The following is a 23,728-nucleotide window of genomic DNA, read 5'->3' as shown; positions in this document are numbered from 1 at the left end:
TTTCTAGGCCTCTAAACCAAAAGTTTGTCATTCCTCCAAGAATGACCTAATACCTTCAACTCTTGCAAAGTCACTTTAAGCTCTAGTCAACTCTTTCAAATCAACACACTAGTTCCTTCTTCCGGAACTACCTATAAAAGGGTAAACAACTAAAATATAAGCAAAGGCTTAGCGAATATACTTGCATACATTTACGGATACGAAGGGGGGCAAAGTACAAAGACTTTTACATGTAACCTATGGATCCATATAAGCTAAAACATCATAATAACTATCGGGATTCTTAGGCCCCGGAGGTTCTTAGGCCTCATATCATATCAACTATCGAGATTCTTAGGTCCAGGAGGTTCTAAGGCCTCAAATCATAATGCCCCACATGGGCTTATGCCACATCAATTACTACACATGGATTTACAAACTTCAACATGCAATGGTCAAAACCACCATGGACAAAAGGCTTCAACATGATGTGGTCAATTATCCAACATAAACATAAAGGTATGCAAATATACTCACCTCATCCGCAAAAAGGACAATAATGCTAAAAACGAATAAGCACAAGCAAGCTTCAACCTATAATCATATCATAAAAATGCATAAGCTTACATTCACACTTGACTAGCTCAACCTATTCATACTCAATCACTAGCCCTTTCTAAACCCAAAACCCAACCCATTTGTCATTGAGTTAGTTTCATGTTTAACTATAACATTAGGTAGTTCAACCTACCATTTTCAAAAACATATCAATAACTAGTAATATTCATCTTTTCTTACAAACTCAATTTATCACATGAACTTATCAATTCCATAATCAAACACATCATATAACTCAATGACAACTAGGGTAACTAAGGAATTGGAGAAAATTAACCATAATTCATTTCCTAGTAAAAACCCCCTAATTGGTTCACTCTATGAACCCTAATTTTCCCTAGAAGGATAGAACTAAAGTAGGGGAAACCAATACCTCAACAAATGGAAGACAATAGATTAGGATTTTCAATTCACAATTCCTTCCCCCTATTTCTCTCAATTTTCGGCCACCACCACCAAGACCCACAAACCCTAACTTTTGAATTCTTGAATGAAGATTATATGTTGGTGATGATTAATACTATAAATTCTTCCTTGAACTTGAGAGAATTTATGTTTGATTTTGAAAGAATGAGATGGAATGCATGGAAGAAAGGTGAAGAAGAAAGAAAATTAGTAATGGAAGAGTGATTCATCAACAAGGTGGAGGGCTGGCACTCTTTGGAGCTGCCACGACCCACCCCATTTTTTTGTGGGTATTTTACCCGTTATCCGCTAAAGTTCCAACTAAATTAACCCCATATTTAAAAATAAAATACTAGGAAATTAATTTAATGTCAAAACTATGAAAAGGGGTTAATTTCTTTTACCTTAAAAACTTGGGGTGTTACAACTCTGCCCCACTTGGAACGGATCACGGCCTCGTGATCCAAGCCATATGCAAAGACGGATAGTAAACAAGAACATCATGTTCGGACTCCCATGTGCAATCGGACATCTTACCGTGCTTCCACAAAATCTTATAAGTTCTTACCGTCTTATTTTGTACTTTTCTAGGCTCTTCTTCTACAATGACAATAGGCTCCTCAATGTAATTCAACTTGTTATCGACCTCGATTTCATTCAAAGGCACATAAGTAGATTCGTCGGCAAGGCACTTTCTAAGATGAGACACATGAAACGTAGGGTGTATTCCCGAAAGCTCATCCGGTAACTCCAAACGGTATGCAACCTTGCCAACCTTAGCCAAAATTTTGAACGACCCAATAAAACGGGGACTTAACTTTCCACGCTTTCGAAATCGTAGCACTCCTTTCCAAGGGGAGACTTTCAACAAGACACGATCACCAACATTGAATTCAATTGGCCTTCTTCGTTTATCCGCATACGACTTTTGTCGGTCTTGAGCCGCTTTCAATCTTTCGTTGATCACATATATCTTTTCAATGGTTTTTAGCACCACTTTCGTGCCACCTGTTTCCCTTTGACCTACTTCTCCCCAACAAATTGGAGATCGACACTTCCTTCCATACAACATTTTGTACGGTGGCATTTGAATACTAGAATGGTAGCTATTGTTGTAGGAGAATTCTACCAAAGGTAAGTGAAGATCCCAAGTGCCTCCAAAATCAATTATACATGCCCGAAGCATGTCTTCAAGCGTTTCAATAGTTCTCTCACTTTGACCATCCGTTTGTGGGTGATAGGCAGTGCTAAGCTTGAGCTTGGTGCCCATATCTTCATGAAATTTTCGCCAAAAGTGAGAGGTGAAACGAGTGTCTCTATCCGAAACAATGGAGATGGGACCTCCATGTCTCACTACAACTTCTTTTACGTAGATCTTCGCCAACACCTCGGATGACGATGCTTCACAAATGGGAAGAAACAAGGCACTCTTGGTCAATCTATCTACTATTACCCAAATCGTATCGAATTGATTTCTGGGCGTCTTGGGTAATTTAGTGATGAAATCCATGGTGATCTCTTCCCACTTCCATTTGGGAATTTCCAACGGTTGCATCATACCATAAGGCTTTTGATGCTCCGCCTTCACTTGTGCACAAGTCAAACATTTCTCGACATCCTTCACCACATCACGTTTCATACCAGGCCACCAATATTCTACTTTTAAATCATGATACATCTTTGTAGCACCGGGGTGGATGGAGTACTTGGATTTGTGAGCCTCATCAAGTAGAACTTGCTTCAACTCACAAGAGAATGGGATCCAAATCCTCCCAAAACGTAAGGTAAGGCCACGAGAATCCTTAGTAAAATATTGAATTTGACCTTGAATTCTTTCTCTCTTGGGATCGTGTTGCAAGGCCTTTTCTTGAGCTTCTTTAACTTGATCAAAGAAATCGTTGGTGATCAAAACCCATAGGGGAGAAACAACTAAAGCATGATGAGAACTCTTTCGGCTCAAAGCATCCGTCACAACATTAGCCTTCCCGGGATGATATAAGATCTCACAATCAATCTTTCAAAAGATCTAACCATCTTCCTTGGCGATTATTGAGATCTCGTTGTTTAAAAAAATATTTGAGACTCTTATGATCGGAATAGATGGTAAACTTGACTCTATAGAGATAATGGCGCCAAATTTTTAAAGCAAAGACCACCGCCGCTAACTCCAAATCATTAGTAGGGTACCGTTTCTCATGCTCTTTCAATTGCCTTGAAGCATAGGCAATGACTTTACCCCGTTGCATAAGAACACAACCAAGGCCATTAGATGACGCATCACAGTACACCACCATATCTTCAAGACCATCGGGTAAAACAAGAACCGGCGCTTAATTTAGCCTTTCTCGAAGTTGTTGGAAAGCCATCTCTTGCTCGCTTTTCCATTCAAACTTGATGTTCTTTCGAGTCAACTTGGTCAATGGGGAAGCTATTTTAGAGAAGTTTTGAATGAAACGACGGTAATAGCCCGCTAGACCAAGAAAACTCCTAATCTCCGACGGGTTCTTGGGTTGTTCCCACTTCATCACCGCATTAATCTTGGCCGGATCCACCATAATTCCTTCACTATTAACCACATGGCCAAGAAATTGCACTTTTCTTATCCAAAACTCACACTTGGAGAACTTAGCATAAAGCTTCTCTTTTCGTAAAGTTTTCAAAACCTCCCTTAAGTGAACTTCATGATCGGATGAGCTTTTTGAGTAAATGAGAATGTCATCAATGAAGACGATCACGGACTTATCGAGCATAGGGCGACAAACACGGTTCATGAGGTCCATGAAAGCCGCGGGAGCATTAGGAAGTCCAAAAGGCATGACAACGAATTCGAAATAGCCGTAATGAGTCCGAAAGGCTGTTTTAGGAATATCTTCTTCACGTACTTTGAGTTGATGGTAACCCGAATGAAGATCAATTTTGGAAAAATACGAAGCTCCTTGGAGTTGATTGAATAAATCATCGATTCTAGGCAAAGGATACTTGTTCTTTACAGTGACTTTGTTGAGCTCGCGATAGTCGATGCACATTCGTATGCTTCCATCCTTCTTCTTTACAAATAGTACCGGTGCACCCCATGGAGAGTTACTAGGTCGAATGAAACCCTTGTCAAGTAATTCTTGTAGTTGCTTCATCATCTCTTGCATTTCCGTTGGAGCCAAACGATAAGGAGCTTTAGCAATGGGGTTGGCTCCTGGAATAAGATCAATTGAGAATTCAACTTGCCGTTTGGGAGGAATGCCCGACAAGTCTTCGGGAAAAACATCGGCGAATTCACTAACAATAGGGATGTCTTCGATAGATAGGGGTTGCTTCTCAACATCTACGATGTGAGCAAGATAAGCTTGACATCCATGAGATATGTAACGTTTGGCACGAGCAAAAGTACACACGGATATAGGACGTTCTTTCCTATCACCGTAAACCACCAAGTCTTCGCCCTTAGAAGTCTTCAAATATACCGCTTTTTCATCACACGCGATCTTGGCATTACAAGAGCTCAACCAATCCATACCCAAGATTATGTCAAACTCTCCCATTGGAAAAGGAATTAGATTAGCTTGGAAAAGTTCCGAAGAAATTTTGATTTCACGCCCTTTGTACACATCCTTTACTAATTCCATCCTACCATTACCAACCTCAACCTGCAAAGTATTTTCTAGACAGGACTTAGACACGGGAATAACATGAATTGCTCTAGTTGCAACAAATGATCTATTTGCCCCCGAATCAAAGATAATTCGCATAGGCACATTGTATACAAGAAATGTACCTGTGACAACATCATCCGTGTCTCTAGCTTGCTCCATCGTGAGTTGAAAAGATCTTCCACGTGGGTTTCCATGAACTTGAGCATTCTTCCTTTCCGCCTCCCTCCGTCACTCTTCTAGCCTCTCCTCCTCGGTCAACTTAGGGCATGAGCTTCTCATATGACCCTCCTTAAAGCACTTGAAGCATATAAGGGGTTTTTGAGGTTTAGACCAACATTCCCGACTAGTGTGCCACGGCTTCCCACAAGTATAACAACCCTTATCCGCCGCCTTACATACCCCCGAATGATTTTTCTTGCATTGGCGACAAAAAGGAACATTTCTTTTATTTGAGTGGTTCCCGGAACCACCCTCTTGTCTAGGCCGCTTGTTTGAAGAATTCACATATTCATACCTTCTTTTCAACACACCTTCATCAACCCTTGACATCTCAATTTCATGATCCCGGGCCACATCCGCTAACATGGAGAAAGATTCCATTTGACGCAAGCTGATCTTCTCCCGAAGATTCTTGCTCAACTTCAAATAAAATTGCTCCTTGAGCAATTGGTCATTTTCAAGAAATTCCGGACAAAATTGAGCCTTGTCCAAGAATTGGGCTCGAAATTCGTTCAAGCTCATGTTGCCTTGACAATCATTGAGGAATTCACTCCTCAACTTAGTTACTTCGGCCTCCGACTGAAACTCCTTGAAGAACATTTCATTAAATTCGGGTCATTCCACATTATCCAACGCCCCTTTCTTGATAGCCAACAAACCATCCCACCATCTTTTCCCATTGTTTCTAAGCATGCCCACTGCAAATATAACTTTAAGATGTGAGCGGCATTGACTAGTACGGAAAGCCCCTTCTATCTCCGGTATCCACCTCGTACAAACAATGGGATCACAATCACCGTGATACTTCGGAGGGTGGCACACTTCAAAGTCTCGAAAGGTGAACTTCTTCTTGTAACTTCTTTCCCCCGTTACTTCCACCTCCTTCTCCTCTTCATTCTTTTTGCCTTTATCCTTGGCATCACGTTTCTCAAATTCCGTTGCACGTTAATTGCAACCTCTTCCCTGATCATTTGAGCTATATGATTATTCATAGCCCCTTCCATTGTCGCATTCAACCTCTTAAGTAAAACGGGAGTGTACTTTTCTAAAGCTCTCCCTATTTGGTCCGATATATCCATGCTATCCTCGTCAAATACAGGCTCTTCTTCTTCATGTTGTCTATGGTGTTCATCTTCGTCGTTGTGTTGATCAGCCATACTATAATAAGATTGAATAAACAGATTTAATTTTATAACCTATCTCTACATGCTCAAACTAAAACCAAACCTAAAAATTTATACTAAACTGTCTCAAGGTTTGATGTCGTTAGTTTATAAACTGTTAGTACTTCAACCACAATAAGGTCGGCTTCTTATTGTGCTTTAAAAACTAGCAAGCAGATAAACTAGCATCATCAAACGCATCTTTCGGTCCCATATAAAATTTCGGCCACCTAAGGTCGAGTCTCAACTAAGGTTTAAGTCTAGGCACTCTCTACACGAGGGAATACCTAAATCCCTTAAATCTCGGCTCTGATACCAACTTAAAAGGACCCAACTCGATTAACCGAAAATATAAGAATTTTTTTTTTTATACCCCATTGCGCCGCAGTGGGTCGAGGACTCCCCACTGCGCCGCAGTGGAAATCCTCGGCCAGAACTTGAACATCTCCCACTGCACCGCAGTGGGATGAACCAAAGTTATTTCCGTGGGAATCCACTGCGCCGCAGTGGGCCACCTGACAGCAACCCTAATACTCATTTCGACCTTGAACAACTTGTAACCTTCAAATTTCGAACCAACATCTGAAAGACACATTCTAGAGATTTATAACAACTTCATAGACACATTTTAAACATAATTACAACATCAATTTGTTTCAAAACCCTTGAATACCATTAACGGGTCATTTACTCATTTTAACGCTATTTTCGTCCAAAATGCAACTTCACAATTTGTTAAGACTTTACACCTGATCATATACAAAATTTTAACAAAAGTATAACCATCCAACCAAAATGTACCAAGAGCCATGAGGAGGGGGATTTCTAGGCCTCTAAACCAAAAGTTTGTCATTCCTCCAAGAATGACCTAATACCTTCAACTCTTGCAAAGTCACTTCAAGCTCTAGTCAACTCTTTCAAATCAACACACTAGTTCCTTCTTCCGGAACTACCAATAAAAGGGTAAACAACTAAAATATAAGCAAAGGCTTAGCGAATATACTTGCATACATTTACGGATACGAAAGAGGGCAAAGTACTAGGATTTTTACATGTAACCTATGGCATCATCATGTCACATTTACATATTCACCTTGCACACTAACAACACATATATGGATCCATATAAGCTAAAACATCATAATAACTATCGGGATTCTTAGGCCCCGGAGGTTCTTAGGCCTCATATCATATCAACTATCGGGATTCTTAGGCCCCGGAGGTTCTTAGGCCTCAAATCATAATGCCCCACATGGGCTTATGTCACATCAATTACCACACATGGATTTACAAACTTCAACATGCAATGGTCAAAACCACCATGCACAAAAGGCTTCAATATGATGTGGTCAATTGATCCAACATAAACATAAAGGTATGCAAATATACTCACCTCATCCGCAAAAAGGACAATAATGCTAAAAACGAATAAGCACAAGCAAGCTTCAACCTATAATCATATCATAAAAATGCATAAGCTTACATTCACACTTGACTAGCTCAACCTAGTCATACTCAATCACTAGCCCTTTCTAAACCCAAAACCCAACCCATTTGTCATTGAGTTACTTTCATCTTTAACTATAACATTAGGTACTTCAACCTACCATTTTCATTCACATATCAATACTAGTAATATTCATCTTTTCTTACAAACTCAATTTATCACATGAACTTATCAATTCCATAATCAAACACATCATATAACTCAATGACAACTAGGGTAACTAAGGAATTGGAGAAAATTAGCCATAATTCATTTCCTAGTAAAAACCCCTAAATTGGTTCACTCTATGAACCCTAATTTTCCCTAGAAGGATAGAACTAAAGTAGGGGAAATCAATACCTCAACAAATGGAAGACAATAGATTAGGATTTTCAATTCACAATTCCTTCCCCCTTTTTCCTCTCAATTTTCGGCCACCACCACCAAGACCCACAAACCCTAACTTTTGAATTCTTGAATGAAGATTATATGTTGGTGATGATTAATACTATAAATTCTTCCTTGAACTTGAGAGGATTTATTTTTGATTTTGAAAGAATGAGATGGAGTGCATGGAAGAAAGGTGAAGAAGAAAGAAAATTAGTAATGGAAGAGGGATTCATCAACAAGGTGGAGGGCTGACACTCTTTGGAGCTACCACGACCCACCCCATTTTTTTGTGGGTATTTTACCCGCTATCCGCTAAAGTTCCAACTAAATTAACCCCATATCTAAAAATAAAATTGTAGGAAATTAATTTAATGTCAAAACTATGAAAAGGGGTTAATTTCTTTTACCTTAAAATCTTGGGGTGTGGATGCCTCTCAAGATAACTTTGATTATACTTGTTAATAATATCGAACACACGAATTGAACAAATATTGGAAAGCCTTCAAACAATTGCAGAGGTTTGACCTTGTCTCCAGGCTATGTGAAACGCGCACACACCGTCACGGCTCTATCTTTGTCCGTAAAAAAGGTCCGTATATTATTTTAAGGTTTTATTTATATTGGATTTGATTAACCTTAATGGATATATGGGCTTACTGGAGTTAATTCGTTTCTTAATTAACTTCAATATACTAATATGTATGTAGTAAGTATTCAACATCAAAGGTTTAACATCAGAAGAGTAACATGAAGAATTTACTTCACTGAAATAACTTCACAGGCTCTAATCTATCAACTCATAAATACATTGCGAGGGACACAAATACGTGTACCAACAGTTTTCAAAAAACGCAAACTACTATCATAAAAAAACCAATTTCTCTACAACATGAGAGTTTATGTTCATACCTCTCAATTTTTTTTTACAAAACAATTATATTCATTTTCAATATTAATGTCGTATTATTTTTATTTAATATAAAATCTTAGAAATAGAAAATACAAATAGACAACTCAAAAATAAAAAAATAATACACTTCAAAATACTTATGTCCAGGTACCCAACCTAATCTATATAACACAAACACGTTTAGATTCTCTTAATAATTATTTTAATGATCATTTTAATGTCTTCTATTTCAAATAAAATCCATTAATTTTTTTTTCAAAATTTTTCTTAAACCACAAGAACGAAAAAAAATACTTACCTTTTTATTTAATATTTTTTTTAAAGGAAAACACTAAATACTCTTAAAGAAAACATTTTTACTCGTTTTTTTTTTTTATTTTCAAAACATCATTAAATTATGGAAGATGATATTAGTACCACAACATTTAAGTAATATACCACAATTATACATTAACTTGTGTAGTCTGCATTAAAAGCTATACATTATGGTAACAACAACACAACAATAACAGGACCCAATCTCTAGACGGGGTATGAGGGAGGTGAGTTGTAAACAGTCAATACCTCTACCCAAAGGTAAAGAGATTGTTTCCACAAGGACCTCCAACCACAAAAAAGTGAAAGTCGGAAAGTGTAAAGTATTTAAAAATCATACCTGTCGGCCGAGAATATCTTAAGTAAATATATCTGCCTGTTAGCCTGGCTACCTTGACAGTAGGAGAGAGTAGCAAACATGAGATCTAACAATACTTTAGCACATATATAAATGCCACCATATTGAGCATATTAAACAACATAAAAAGGTAAAAACATAAAATGCAAAGTCTCACACAAGAAACTTAAACATGTGGTAAGAAAACAACCAAGACAACATTACATATAAATAGGAAGCGACTAAAAGCAACTCCAATGGTATAGGTTTTTTCTAAAAGCTTTTTATAAAAAGCTTTTCATCAAATGGTGACTCCAATGGTTAAAACTCAAAAAAGTCTTTTAATTATTTTTTAATTATGAAATAGTGAAGAAAGAGAATGTCATGTTCTTGCAAAGACTTGAAATTTTTTAAGCTATTGATAAAAAGCTTTTTAATCCAAAGGTAAAAGTTTTTGCAATAGCTTTTTCAAATAGTAAAAAGCTTTATAAAAAGCTTTATAAAAATCTTTACAAAAACCTCCATTGGAGATGCCCTAAGAATATAAGGGCCCGATGGACCCAAGAAAGTTACGATTTCTAATAAGCTTACAGAACAAAGTAACTTAGGCCGCCTAGCTAAAACTAATCCCAGTCCTCTTGCAAAACTCCCAAAACTACAAAACTAAATCTAGCCGCCTAGTCCTCTAGATAAACTCTAATTGGTCATGCCTCCAACAGACAAAGCCGAGTAACCTCCTCCCTCGGCTTAGGCCTCTCGAGATTCAAGGCCAAAAACCCCTATGGAGGTTACAGAGAACCAAATTAAAAAAAAATCTACTTAACCTATTCCCATATGTCTTACACTCCTTGTCCACGTCCTCCGCCGAGCAGCTCCTTTCGCGCATTCGGAATTTTGTCCTCTTACCTCCATCGACCTACCTTTTCTTCTGTCAGGTCAAAACCTTCTTTGGCATCGAGTCACCTTATTTACCCCCTCCATCATGCCAAACCATCACTAGCATCCTTAGGAAATGGGAAAAGATTAGCTCAGGGAAAAGATTAGCTCAGGCAAAAGTTCTAGGGCAAATTACAAAAATTATACCTGAGGTTTGTTCAAAACTACACTGGTCATACCTACAATTTAAAAATTACGCGAGTCATACTCACTGTTGTCAAAAACTTACGCTAACCATACCTATCGCTGACGGTCGTCTATTTGACCGTTAAGTCAAGTCACGTGTTATACATGTGAGGTATCAAAACTGTAATTTCGTAGATACTTCAGGTATTATCCTTGTAATTTACCATAAAAATAATTATTAAGAATTTTAGAGTTTTATTTATACTTCATTTATTAAGTTAGGTAGATATGATATTTATTATGAAACAATAATTTTTATAATGAAAAGTATATCGAGAAAAATAGTTGATACAAAAATACATTTATTATTAAACATGTCATTATTATTTTGTTATATGTTTATAGTAAATATAACAAGGATGAGAACCATCAAAACCACTAAAATTTTCACTTTTATATATTATTATTATTATTATTATTAATTTATGATTTATTCTTTTTAATAAAAACCTATTTAAAAAAATATAATTTTAAAAAGCAATATAATTTTTTCGTATGGTTTGTTGACATCCCCTTAGATTAGAGGGTAAAGCAATATCGAATACTCGTTACGATTTTATAATATATCTTAAAATTAGCAATTTGTAGTATTTTGTGTTTAAAGTTCCAGGGTTAATCGTTAGTCTAATCTTAGAATTTCTAAGCCTAAACTTGTATCATATGATGACATCCTTTTATAATTTTTATTTTGAAATAGGTTTTTTTAAATGTATATATGTATGTGTGTGTGTGAATTTTAATATAGAATATTTACCCACTTTAATAAGTGAAATATAAATATAAATATCTTAATAATTTTTATTAAAGTGAATTACACAAATGATACCTGAAATATACACAAAATTATGGTTTTGATACCTCACATGCACAACACGTGACTTGAATTAACGGCCAAATTGACGGCCGTCACTGATAGGTATGGTTAATGTAAGTTTTTGACAATGATGAGTATGACTCGCATAATTTTAAAATTGTAGGTATGACCAATGTAACTTTGAACAAACCTCTCACATGAGTTTTGTAATTTACCCAAAATTCTAATACCATACATTTAATCAAAAACTCACTGTTTTCAAAATTTTTATTTTCACACTTTTAATAGAAAAAACACTTTTAATAGGAGAACCGGAGTGAATTGAAGAACAAAAGAAAACGGGTAAACAAAGTCCGAGAGATCCAGAGACACAGAGTGATCGCCGAGATCCCATCCCATTTCAGTTCAGACAGATTTATATATTTAATGGACACATTCTGATTCTGATGATTATATCATCTCACAATCACAATAATAATAATAATAATCATATTCTTACACTTCTCAAAAATCATTAACTGAGATCTATCCTATTCTATTATTATTACATATAAACCCCTAATTATATTGGAGTTGAATTAGTAACAGTAATCAATGGAAGGATCTCAACAACAACAACAACAACAACAAGAAGCAAGGGATAATAATAATAATAATTCATCATCAGCAGCAGCTGCAGCACCTATTCCTTCTGTTGCTAATTTCTGGAGAGGTTTCTTTCACCAACTCTTTTCTTCATTTTTTTTTTCATCAGTTAATTAACATTGCTTGTTTTGTTCGATTTCGGCATCCATGAATTTCATTACTTTAGTGTGTAATTATATTCTATTAAACTGTTAAACATTAACTTAGGGTTTAGGAGAGGAAAGGAAGGAATCACTAGAAGTATAGGTTTTGATTACTTATAAGAATTAGAAAATGCCGCTGCCAGCAGACAGTCGACGGATCATAACTTTTTATCTTTTTCCGAGTATTTTAATTTTAGATACGGGACTTCACCGATGCCTCTAGAACTACAACTAGGCTACATTGGTTGAAGCCGTGGGTGCGTGTATTTATGCGTATGTATGTCTGTATATATAAATCTCTAGTATATTGTCACTATGTGCACGGTAATTTTTTAATTTTAAACTCATGCCTTTGATGCAGATTCTTAATGTTTTGTCTTTGTTTTTTTTATCACTTGCTATAATATAGTAGTATTGTGAAGATTTTCCTTGAAAACTCTCTTCTTATATTTTATTGGGGTCAAGTGCTTAAGTGTAGCAAAGATTCTGTACTACAAGTAACACAGATGGTGGATCATTCCTTTTTACAGAAAGTGATTTCATTTTCCATCCTTACGGATTTTGCTATTATTATTTGTTTTTTTGCAGAGTTCGATTTAGAGAAAGAAAGGAGCATATTAGATGAGCAAGGGCTTAGAATTGCTGAAAATCAGGAAAACAGCCAGAAGAACCGCAGGAAACTTGCAGAGAGCACCAGAGGTATTTTGCATGACATTTCTAGTGGATTCTAGCAACATCATGAATTTGTCTATTTGGGTTCTAAACAAGTAAAGCCTGTTTGAGCATATTAGTTGGTTGGTGGCAGATTTTAAGAAAGCACCAGCAGAAGAAAAGCCAAACTTGTTCAATTCGTTACTTAGGGGTTATCAAGAAGAGGTTGACAATCTTACTAAACGGGCCAAATTCGGCGAAAATGCTTTTCTTAACATATACCAGAAACTTTACGAGGCTCCAGATCCTTATCCTGTTGTTGCTTCAGTTGCTGTAAGTACACACATGTTCCCAAATTATCTTCCTGATATTCATTTATTGGGTGCGTTCTAAATTTGTGTTCATAGAAGATACTCTTTGATGGGGATGTTGAGTTTTTATCATGGCAGCACATCTTATAACACTTAATTTGTTTGGACATCCATCATGGTTTTTACTTCTATCATGATATTATATAGTGTTAGGAGTGAAATTATGTTCATCTGGGGTCCAAAAAGGGGGTCTGATAGTTGCTATTATGTGAGATTAAGGAAGTTTGCTTTAGGTGTGTAAAGATGCAACCTTAAAGGGTGGGAAAGAGGGGTTGGGGGGGGGGGGGGGGGTTACACAATGAGTAATTGACATGATATAACTAGGAACTGCTAGTGTGTCTACTTTGTTCTATGCATCGTTGATTGGAACATGACCTATTCTATGCATCAAACAGAAATTAGGTACTTTGTAGTAGTCTGCTCTAAGATTAATCATCATTTTCCAGAATCTATAGTTCAAGTTAATGGAGACTTTGGATTGATTTACTTGTACCAATGATCTTATCTATAACATAGTTTAATACAAAGGGATCCTAATTAAGTTCTATTGACCACATTTGTCTTTGAGAAATTAAGCTAAACCACGTGTATAACACATAGCACAAAATGATGTTATAGGATTACAAAAGTGAACAAGATCCTAAATTACATATGTGGACTAAGTCTGTTCGGCTGTAGCTTATGTCCAGAAACTCGTATGCGGAGGACTCAATATTTTGTTTGTGGTTCTTAGAATTGGCTATGGATCATTTATTGCACTTCTTACCATGTTGTAGCCAAAGTGATTGAAAGACTTAGCTTGGGAATTCATTATACGGCCGTGTCATACTTAAAATATTACTCAGTGAATACTAGAGACAACTTAGGAAATCCTTTCATAAGGATTTCTCTGAGGCCCCATGCCAGTTGCATAATATGTCAAAGGAATACATTGTTATTGGTTTCTTTGTTATTACATCTAATCAGTTTTTGAAAATTGATGCATCTATTTCTATGGATGTATTTAATTCCATAGCAAAGATCTCAAACCGAATTAATTATGCAGTTATATTCATTTCTCTTTTATGATTAAATGAAACGAAATTTTAATATTATTTCTCTCTGTTCTTAACTTAAACACATCTGTTGTATGGACTAAGTCCGCCCTCTATGTTTGGATTTTAATTTTGTTTAGATAATAAACCCCCAAGACGCATTATATTTAGGTACTGATATTCCCCAAATATTGCTATTACTTTTTGGCCAACTTTGAATGCGATAACTTTTGGGACAAACATTTCTGTGGTTGTTGAGTTGCAACATGACCATTAAGATTTTCGTCCAAAGAATTGGAGAATGAGGTTTTTACTGAAAATTACCAATTAGTTTGTACATAAAAATGAAAAATGATCAGTAAGGCTATGTTATCTAGGACTTTGGTATTAGCTAAAAGCTTTCCTGTTTAGATTTAGAGCGGTATTAATTAATTATACCAATAAAACTAAGGCCAGAATGCCTTTTTATTAGATGTACTATGTAGGTGTTTTGTTGGCCTGTTCATCTTTTGAAGTGGACTAACTGACTAAGATGGTTTTATGAGAGAAATAGTCAAAAGGACTTCAATGGTAAAAAGTAATTTGTAGAACTGGATAGATGATGTTATAAAGAGTTTGACCGTGTTCTTTTGTAGAAGCCAACTCATTTCATGTTTGATTTGATATTGATTCTCTATGCAGGAGAAAGATTCAAAAATATCTGATTTAGAGTCAGAAAACAGAAAGATGAAGGTTGAACTTGAGGAGTTCAGAACAGAAGCTACTCACCTGAAAAATCAACAAGCAACAATACGACGGCTAGAGGACCGTACCCGGCAATTGGAACAACAGGTTAACACTTTTAATATGTCCTGTAACTAATCCCTTGTCGTGCTTTTGATTCTAATTCATGTAGGAGTTAAGCTTGGTATTCTATTTGAGGAGATAGAAGGCCATGGCTTCTTTGTTCTCCCATCTGTTTTGCTAATATGTATTGTTTTTAGTTCGGCTTTGGTTGAATTTAATTTTCTGAATACATTATACATAGCACCTGTAAGATGATCATTTTAGCTTAGGTAAGCTGTCAGTCTGTCACAAAGAAGAGCAATGCCTTGTATGTCTTCATTATATTATCTTGGCTTCAATTGTATATCCATCCAAAACATTCAGGTTAATATTTGTCTGAAAAAAAGTAATATCTGTATATCCATCAAAAAGTTCAGGTGTATTCCAGTTATTGGACAGCCCGCTTTTGTTTATGGGGTACACATGACAGTTAAAGTCAATAAATTGTTTCAAAGTAACTAGCTAAAAGTTTTCTTCAATAACTGACAAGTAGGCCAAGGAACCACTGATGCAGCATCTTTTGCGTTGTTAGTTATGTTCTGTCACCAAGGGACTCCTGTCAAGTTTATCCACCAGGTCTCTTTGCGAGTATCTAATAGATATTATAAAGCTGTTATCATATTATCATAATTTGCTTTGCTACTCTCTTCTCATGTCACTGTCCTTTGTTAGCGCTTGATGTTATTTATGGTGCCGTCTTGTAGTTGAGTGTTGGCTAATAGAAGTATAGAACTTTATCTTTTAGATAGCACTGGTCTCTTTAATTAGGGTATTTATAGAATAATTAGAGAAATCCATATCTATATCTGATGGAATTAGATTTCATTTATATATTGCAAATACAATTTTAATCTTTTTTTATCCTCACTTTTCCTTCGTTTTTGAATCCACAATTGCACTTCTTTTGAGTTTTGAAAGAGCTATTTGTTTCTGTAAGAAGGTTTTACACTTGCATTGAACTATTGAATAAAGTGTGTAACAAAGATTTACCAAAGTAGAAAATGTTATTTGAATTTAATATCTAATCTAAATGCTGTTTAATATTAATTTAGATGGAGGAAAAAGTAAAGGAGATTGTGGAGATGAAGCAACGCAGCTTGGCAGAAGAAAATCAGAAAACTATGGAGGTTTTAAAAGAAAGGTATGTTATCTTAGACGGAGTATAAAGGATGATCTTAACGTTGTCTTCTTGAAGGTTCGATCATGAGAATGTCGATTGTCTTTTCCCCTCAACAAGTTAAAAGTGATAATGCCATCTTTGACACAAATAAGTCTCAAGCATTGGTATGCTAACATCTGATTAGATTGAAATTATTTTGATGCAGAGAGCAACTATTACAGGATCAACTGCGACAGGCCCAGGATAGTGTTTCTAATATGCAGAAATTACATGAACTTGCACAGAGCAAATTGTTTGAGTACCATGCTCAATCAGGTCCGCCATCTACTTCCATTTTACATTAGCAGTTATATAGAACACTCAGACTGAAAACTTACAAGCATTTAACTAATTAACTGCCTTTAACATTACTTGTGCTTATACATTGCAGAGGAAGATACAGCAGCCAAGCAGACGGAGGTGAATCTTCTGATGGATGAAGTTGAAAGGGCTCAGACTCGCCTGCTGAGTCTAGAGAGGGAGAAGGTAAGCCAGACTGCCAGAGTCTATATACTAGAAATATAAATGAGTTTGGTTTTGAAATAATGAAAATTTTCATCTTTTGAATTGGGTTTTTGTTGTATTTATTTCTGCTTACCAACATCAACTACGATGATTTTTCTACATTTAGATTGTCATTCTACTTTTTGATTGTTTAATAATTAAGGGAATGTTGTTTTCTTTTGATATCTCAAAGTATTTATTATTCTGTTTGAGTCTTAACATTAAGTTATTAAAGTCTCATGTTTACCTTGCTGCTATTGCGAGTGCGTGAGGAAGGTAGGGGGTGGGAGTGGTTGGAGGGGGCAGGTGCTCTAGTGATTCTGTTTTTTATCTTTATTTTGTTGTCTATTCATGAAGTGATTATGTGTTGGTCGATACCCCTTATTATGATACTTCTTTCTGGTCATTTGCATTCACTCTAAGTCAATTTTTGAACAATGTGCATTTATATAATACACAAGCAGGGAGTTTATTCATGTTTTTATGCTTGCTAAAATCCAAGTAAATTTGTGTATGCTGCAGGGAGCTCTTCAATCACAACTACAAACTGCAAATGAAGACAATGATACCAAAAGAAGGTGATATATACTTTTTATACACTCACCAAGTTCTTCCTAAAGAATGCTGCAACCTTTTTCTTTTTCTTTTTCCTTTCCAATCTCATTCTCATGTGTAGAGAATTCAACTTGCTGGCACTGGTTCTTTTTTAATAAGTTACGTATGTAGGAGTACATGCATATGTAGGAGCTATTTACAGTTTTTAATGTCACTTTCTATAATGCGACATTATATTTTGTTAATGTAGCTCTACTCTGAAGGTTATCTGCCTGGTAGTAGTTAAGCACTTTTAGGAGATTATGTGCCCAGTGAAATGATTGCATCTATATTGGATTGAGAAATTGAAGTCGAGAAAAATCTCTTGCATTCCTCTTCTGGTCTCATTAAGCAGCTTTACTTATTTATAGCATCAAAGAATTATTGTCTTTGTTTATGCTGCGTGTGGTGTGAACCGGACTTTTATATTCATTGAAGTTGGTGTAATAAGCTTAAGTGTTTGCTCTTAACATAGAAGCCTTGCTATAGATCTTGAATTTGAAAGAATCGAGGACTTGGTAAATAGGATTACTCAGCAATCATAAAAAGTAATTACTTGTTGGGAGTGTTGAGTCCCTGAGGGTATCTTTTTTTCTTTTTTTTTTCTTTTTTCTTATCATTTGCAACCTTCGTCAATGACTTATCTGCTCTTCTAGCTTCACATTTCCGACTTGTTTATTGCATATCTTGTTTCCTACAGCATTTTTGTCTAACTTTATATATGATTTGGATATGAGATTGTATCTGATTTAGGTTATTGTTATTTAATTTTAGTGATGATGCCGATTCAAATAGCATCCTGGAAAATTCTTTGAGTGCCAAAGAAAAGATCATCTCCGAACTAAATACTGAACTTCACCGTATCGAAACTACCTTAGCCAATGAACGAGAGCAACATATCAATGAAATCAAGAAGTTGAATGCACTACTCAATGAAAAGGTACGGTGTTTCATCAACATATGTTGTGTTAGAATGAGAATTCCGAGCACTGGTAGCTTGATTTGCCTTTTCTCTGTTACTCTTATGCTGATAATTATAATTTTCTTATAAGGGTTAATCTGATTGGGTATTTCCATATTTATTGCTTGTCCTAATAAAACTTTACTAAATTAATAATATTTCTTTTCTAAAATATAATATTTTATCACAACTTAGAAGATAGAAGTTTATTTCCTTGTTTTATTGAAGCATGCCCTAGGTTTTTTTTTCAATATTTTCATAACTTGTGGGATTCTCACCTGCCATTTGTCATCTTTCTCAATCAACAGGAAATTGCGCTTCAGGAAATTAGGAAAGAGCTCCAGGAAAGGCCAACCGAAAAGTTAGTTGACGATCTGCGCAAGAAAGTTCAGATTTTGCAGGTACTATTATCTACTGTGACAAATTAGAGGTGTTTAGCCTATTATTGATATCAATTTTCAGGCTGTCAGTATATTGCTTGTGCGTTGCACATATTCATTTGTCTACTTTGATTGGATATCACTAACTCTGGGTTTTCTATATGTAATGCATTTACATTTATGTGTGTCACTTCTGCCTGATTGTGTATTTCATATGCAGGCAGTCGGTTACAACTCAATTGAGGCTGAAGATTGGGAGGTTGCTACTACTGGTGAGGAGATGAGCAAACTTGAGTCTCTACTTCTTGATAAAAATCGTAAAATGGAGCATCAACTGACACAGTTAAAGGTAAAGTTATTAGTGTACACAAGTCTTCTTTTTCCTGTGTGAACTGCTAAGTATGAGTACTCCTTTCAGAATTATTAATTTCATCCAATCAATTCATGTTTTGCTTTTAGGTCCAACTCTCTGAAAAAACTTCTTTGGCAGAAACATCTGAAAGCAAGATATTAGAACTTACATCAAAGATCAACGAGCAACAAAAGCTTATACAGAAGTTAGAAGATGATATATTAAAGGTTAGAAACCTCTATTAATGCATTAGAGGTGGAAATAAGGAGTCAGTTACCTAAACACAATTCACGGCTGAATAAAAACTATTTGCCATTAGTGGAATGCCTAAATGGAGAAATTTTACCGAGAAATGTGTTTCAATGCATATAAGTAACCTCCTAGATCACTTTTTTAAACAAATTGTAATATTATAATGTTAAGTTTAATAATCATACCTGAAGCAATAAAATATAAAGCGACTTGGATAAAAAAAAGTGACTACTGGTCAATTTGATCACTTCTTTCCAATACATTAAAGACATTTATCTCAACCCAAACCCTTTATACCCGTTATTTAACCCACCTCATCTCTCCATCATGTTACCTCTAATTAGTATTTTTATGTGATGATGATTTTGCCATCATTTCTGGTTTCTTCACTCATTCTTAGTTGTAATGCAGGGTTACAATTCCAAAGATCGTAAAGGAAGTATGTTTGAGGATTGGGATCTTTCAGAGACTGGTGGAAAGGATTTTTCTGAGGTATATTTACTCGTATGTTTCTAATTACATTTTGTGCATATTAATATACTAAACGTAGTGTATGTCATCTAATTCAGAAGTGCTTTTTGGAAATGGTTTTTCACTTGTTTGAATGTTAAACTTGTCGGTCCCGATAACAGTTTTAAGTGATGGTTACTTAAGCAATGATTTTCCCTTCAGATAACATTTTGTCGATTTTCGTTTACATTACATTGATATAATATATGATATCGTTCAGTGTATTCTGTATGCAATTGTCATTCGAGTGATTGGACTGGTTTTTTCTGTTTATCTTGCGGCTAACATTGCGTTGAACTCCATGTAACAGAATACAGATCATAAACATGTTTCCTCAGACCAAGATCAGAACTCAATGCTCAAGGTGATATGCAACCAAAGAGACCGATTTCGGGCACGCTTACGTGAGACTGAAGAGGTGTGCTTCTTTATTTGTTTCCGTCAATAATTTATTTCTATTTATAAAGGGGGAGAAAATGCAGGTGTGGTCGGTTGGTTAGCTGGTCAAAAGGGGTTCTGTTCAAGTGCATCCTTTTTGGTATGGGCTGCGTTGACCTGAAGCCATGTACTTCAGATATTTATTTTTATTTTTGGAAATGTATAATGTCAGTTTTTATAGCTATAAGTGTTGGAAAAATGCCGGTGTGATAGGTTGGTTTATCAAGTTAAGTGAACCTATATCACAGTTTGGGAGAAAGATCGACCTGTTCACTTTATAAATATATTTCTTTTACCATCAGAGTTAAAACATAACCCACACAACGATTCACAACTGGTGTAACATGCCACCTATCCACATCTTTTTTGGGGCGTAGAAGTTGCTTTATATGTTAGAACCTGATGTGTGTGAATTTTTGGATGAACGGGTAAAAGTAGGAGGTATTCCCTATTTGGGTTACCCGATCCATTATTTGACTCAGATGTGGTCTAGCTGGGCTTTTTTGCCCGTGCCCTACTTCTAACCATTTCCCTAAACCCTAGACAGGATTTGAACCTGAGACCTCTTGTGAGGAAACAGTTTCTTTCCCACTAGACGGTCTAGACCACTTGGTGATGGTTACGAGTGAACTTTTGGTATTTCAGGAAATTAGGCAGTTGAAGGAGAGGATAGGGGTGCTGACAACTGAACTTGAGAAGACGAAAGCTGATAATGTCAAGCTTTATGGAAAGATCCGCTATGTTCAGGACTATAATTTAGAGAAAGTAGTCTCTAGAGGATCAAGAAAGGTGTTCTACATCACTTGTTGTCTTCATAGTTGTGCTTCAGAGTTCTTGTAGCTAAATAGTTGTGGCATTTGCAGCAATCAGCTGAAGATCTTGAAAGTGGCTTCAGCTCAGATGTGGAATCAAAGTATAAGAAAATATACGAAGATGATATAAATCCTTTCGCAGCTTTTTCTAAGAAGGTTTGTGAAAACTATCATACAAACATGTAGTTCCTTGTAATCAGTCTACCACTTGCTATCTAGATGCCCCATCTAAAATAAAGAGGTCAAGTAAGCAATATGCCAATATGTGAACGAACGGAAACAATTGACCGTTCTAAAAATTAATTGACTGAAGGCTAATCCACAAGGATATGGAATGGAGGTGGTAATTTCAATCCCTTTACATTATAAATGGGTCAGTTGGGGTTTTAATGAATGGGTTAAAGCAAATCTAGTTTAATAGGGAACGCTTTTAATTGGTTAAATTAAAAGTGAGATTGAGATTGATGTATAGTTTATCATAAATGGCACATTAAAATCTATAAAAAAGAAAAAGGTTTGGCAAAAATAGTTCGGTTCAGCTGAACCCATTTTAACCCACTCACCCCTTTTGCCACCTTTCACATGAAGGGCTACCTCGACAGCAACACACTTTAATGTAATATATGGTGCTTTCCTTGGACTAGTTTTGGTTTTCCGTTATTTTAAAAAGGTAATTAGAAACAAATAAAATACACATGCGCACTGCATCCTGTTATCAATTTTGTTGCATATGCAGTTACTAGGTAGTGGTTATAGTTAGACACGAGGTGGTGCAAAAGAAACTAGTTTCAAAAGACCTAATGGCTGATTATAGATATACAGTCTTACTATAAATAGTTTTTTTTTCTCTTCTGCTTCATTTTTGCTTATGCATATTCGTAACCAGATAAAGTTTGTTTTCTATCAGGAAAAGGATCTAAGATACAAGGAACTTGGTTTACGGGACAAAATCACTCTTACAAGTGGGCGTTTTCTGCTTGGCAACAAGTAAGCATCCATAAATATATATGACACTTGCTTTTACGCATCTACACTAGTGTAATGTTAATAACAGAAGCCATGTCGTAAATAAAACTGCTCAATCAGTTCTATATGGCTAGACTACTACTGGTCTTGTGTGACTAATTAACAAATGGCTAAAGTACTGAAATGGTCTATCTGGTCATTTGTACAAACCCATTGTTTATATATTGAAATATGATTGCTTAACTTAAACTGTAACCCCATATCACCCTGGATTATACTTTGCCGTGCCTTATTTTACGTGCAATAACCTTTTTTTTTTTTGTCGCAGATATGCACGGACTTTTGCATTTTTCTACACCATTGGGTTGCATATTTTAGTATTTAGCTGTCTCTACCGAATGTCAGCATTAAGTAACCTCAGGTAATTATCTATTGAATCCCTTGGATTTTATATAACAGGTACAAGGGGTTGCAATGTCAAGGCATTTACTTATGAACATTCAAGTTAAATTTTTTCTGAAGTAGATCAAATGGGTTAAGTAACAGAAGTTTGGGGTAATCTGCATATACATCTCCGTTAAAGCTTGAAAAATTGCCTATATACATATACCCAAATATCAAGTTTTCACTACACATATCTATTACTCTTGTGTCATGTTTTGGATATATATGTGATCCAAGTTTTGAGTGGATACTCTGCAACTTCCCCAAAATATTTAGCCAAAAATGGAACTCGTCAACCCTGGATCATATTATTCTATCTGACTAGTTTTTTCCGACCCCCTTTACATAAATCATGTACTGAATTATTTTGAGTCTAAACTGTATAAAGGAAAATTTTAGATTGTTGTTTTAGCATAATTAGCTGTATAACTTAATATTTTATATATCTCTTCTATTTTTAAGTTACGAACAATGTTTGCTAGTCCACCCAACTTAACCTTAGATGTACTAAACTATATCTAATTTAACACAAAGTGTAGTTTGACCCGTGTCTTTGCCAAGGTTGGGGAACGCGCAACTCGGACTCCCCTTGGCTGGGGTTTGAGGTTAGAGTACCCGGTGACTCAGGGAGTACACGGGGGAGTACCTGGATTGGAATTTTATATATAGAAATTATTAATTTGAAATTTTACGTAAAAAATAAACAATATTTTGAGATATATATGTTTTATAAATTGTGAAAAATCTTTACAAATAAGTTGTCATGGTGGTAGTTTGTGTAATATTTAAGAGGTCTAGCAAAGGTTTCACCGCTTTTGACCATTTTCGCGGATCTTGGCCGCTTTTTTAGATGTTGACCCAATGACTCCATTGACCGATTTCCTACTCTGATTTTTCCTAACTCGCATCGCTGAGTTTTATAGCCATGTTCCCTTTTCCCCTTGACCCCTCCAATTATGCTATCTTTCAGCCATGGACCTGAAGAATTTGCTGGCAATGAGAAAATCGTAAATCTTCCCCATGCAATGTAGTTCCACTCCCTGCTGAATCAGAGACGCAAGAGGTTTTGAAATTACTCACATAAACCGTTACCATGTACATAGGCTATACTACCTCCTTGCCAATGTTGGTCTTACCAATTGTGCTAATATCAGAATGTATACTTTGTTTGGTTTATATGGAAGTCTTACCAAAATTGATATACAGTTGCATGATATTTGAATATTATGCTACCGTTCTTTATAACTTTCTTATATACATTTGAAAGACTAAATTTATAGCA

The 23,728-nt window shown here is 35.8% G+C and overlaps 1 protein-coding gene across 1 annotated transcript; it reads left to right on the top strand.

Moving 5' to 3' along the window:
- Positions 1–11,726: 11,726 nt before the first annotated feature.
- On the top strand, positions 11,727–23,728 carry LOC122584150 (protein CASP). The gene is made up of 19 exons (XM_043756409.1): positions 11,727–12,117; positions 12,782–12,892; positions 12,999–13,177; positions 14,931–15,080; positions 16,127–16,215; positions 16,400–16,509; positions 16,625–16,719; positions 17,260–17,315; positions 18,106–18,271; positions 18,601–18,693; positions 18,893–19,021; positions 19,132–19,251; positions 19,688–19,768; positions 20,097–20,204; positions 20,870–21,013; positions 21,088–21,192; positions 21,944–22,023; positions 22,331–22,423; positions 23,417–23,728. The coding sequence occupies exons 1-19, from the start codon at positions 12,000–12,002 to the stop codon at positions 23,475–23,477; spliced, it is 2,088 nt and encodes a 695-aa protein (XP_043612344.1). The 5' UTR covers positions 11,727–11,999; the 3' UTR covers positions 23,478–23,728.

The sequence above is a fragment of the Erigeron canadensis genome, chromosome 1, assembly GCF_010389155.1.
Source record: "Erigeron canadensis isolate Cc75 chromosome 1, C_canadensis_v1, whole genome shotgun sequence".
NCBI lineage: Eukaryota > Viridiplantae > Streptophyta > Magnoliopsida > Asterales > Asteraceae > Erigeron > Erigeron canadensis.
The sequence above is the reverse complement of the archived record's forward strand: the minus strand, read 5'-3'. Positions and strand labels throughout refer to the sequence as shown.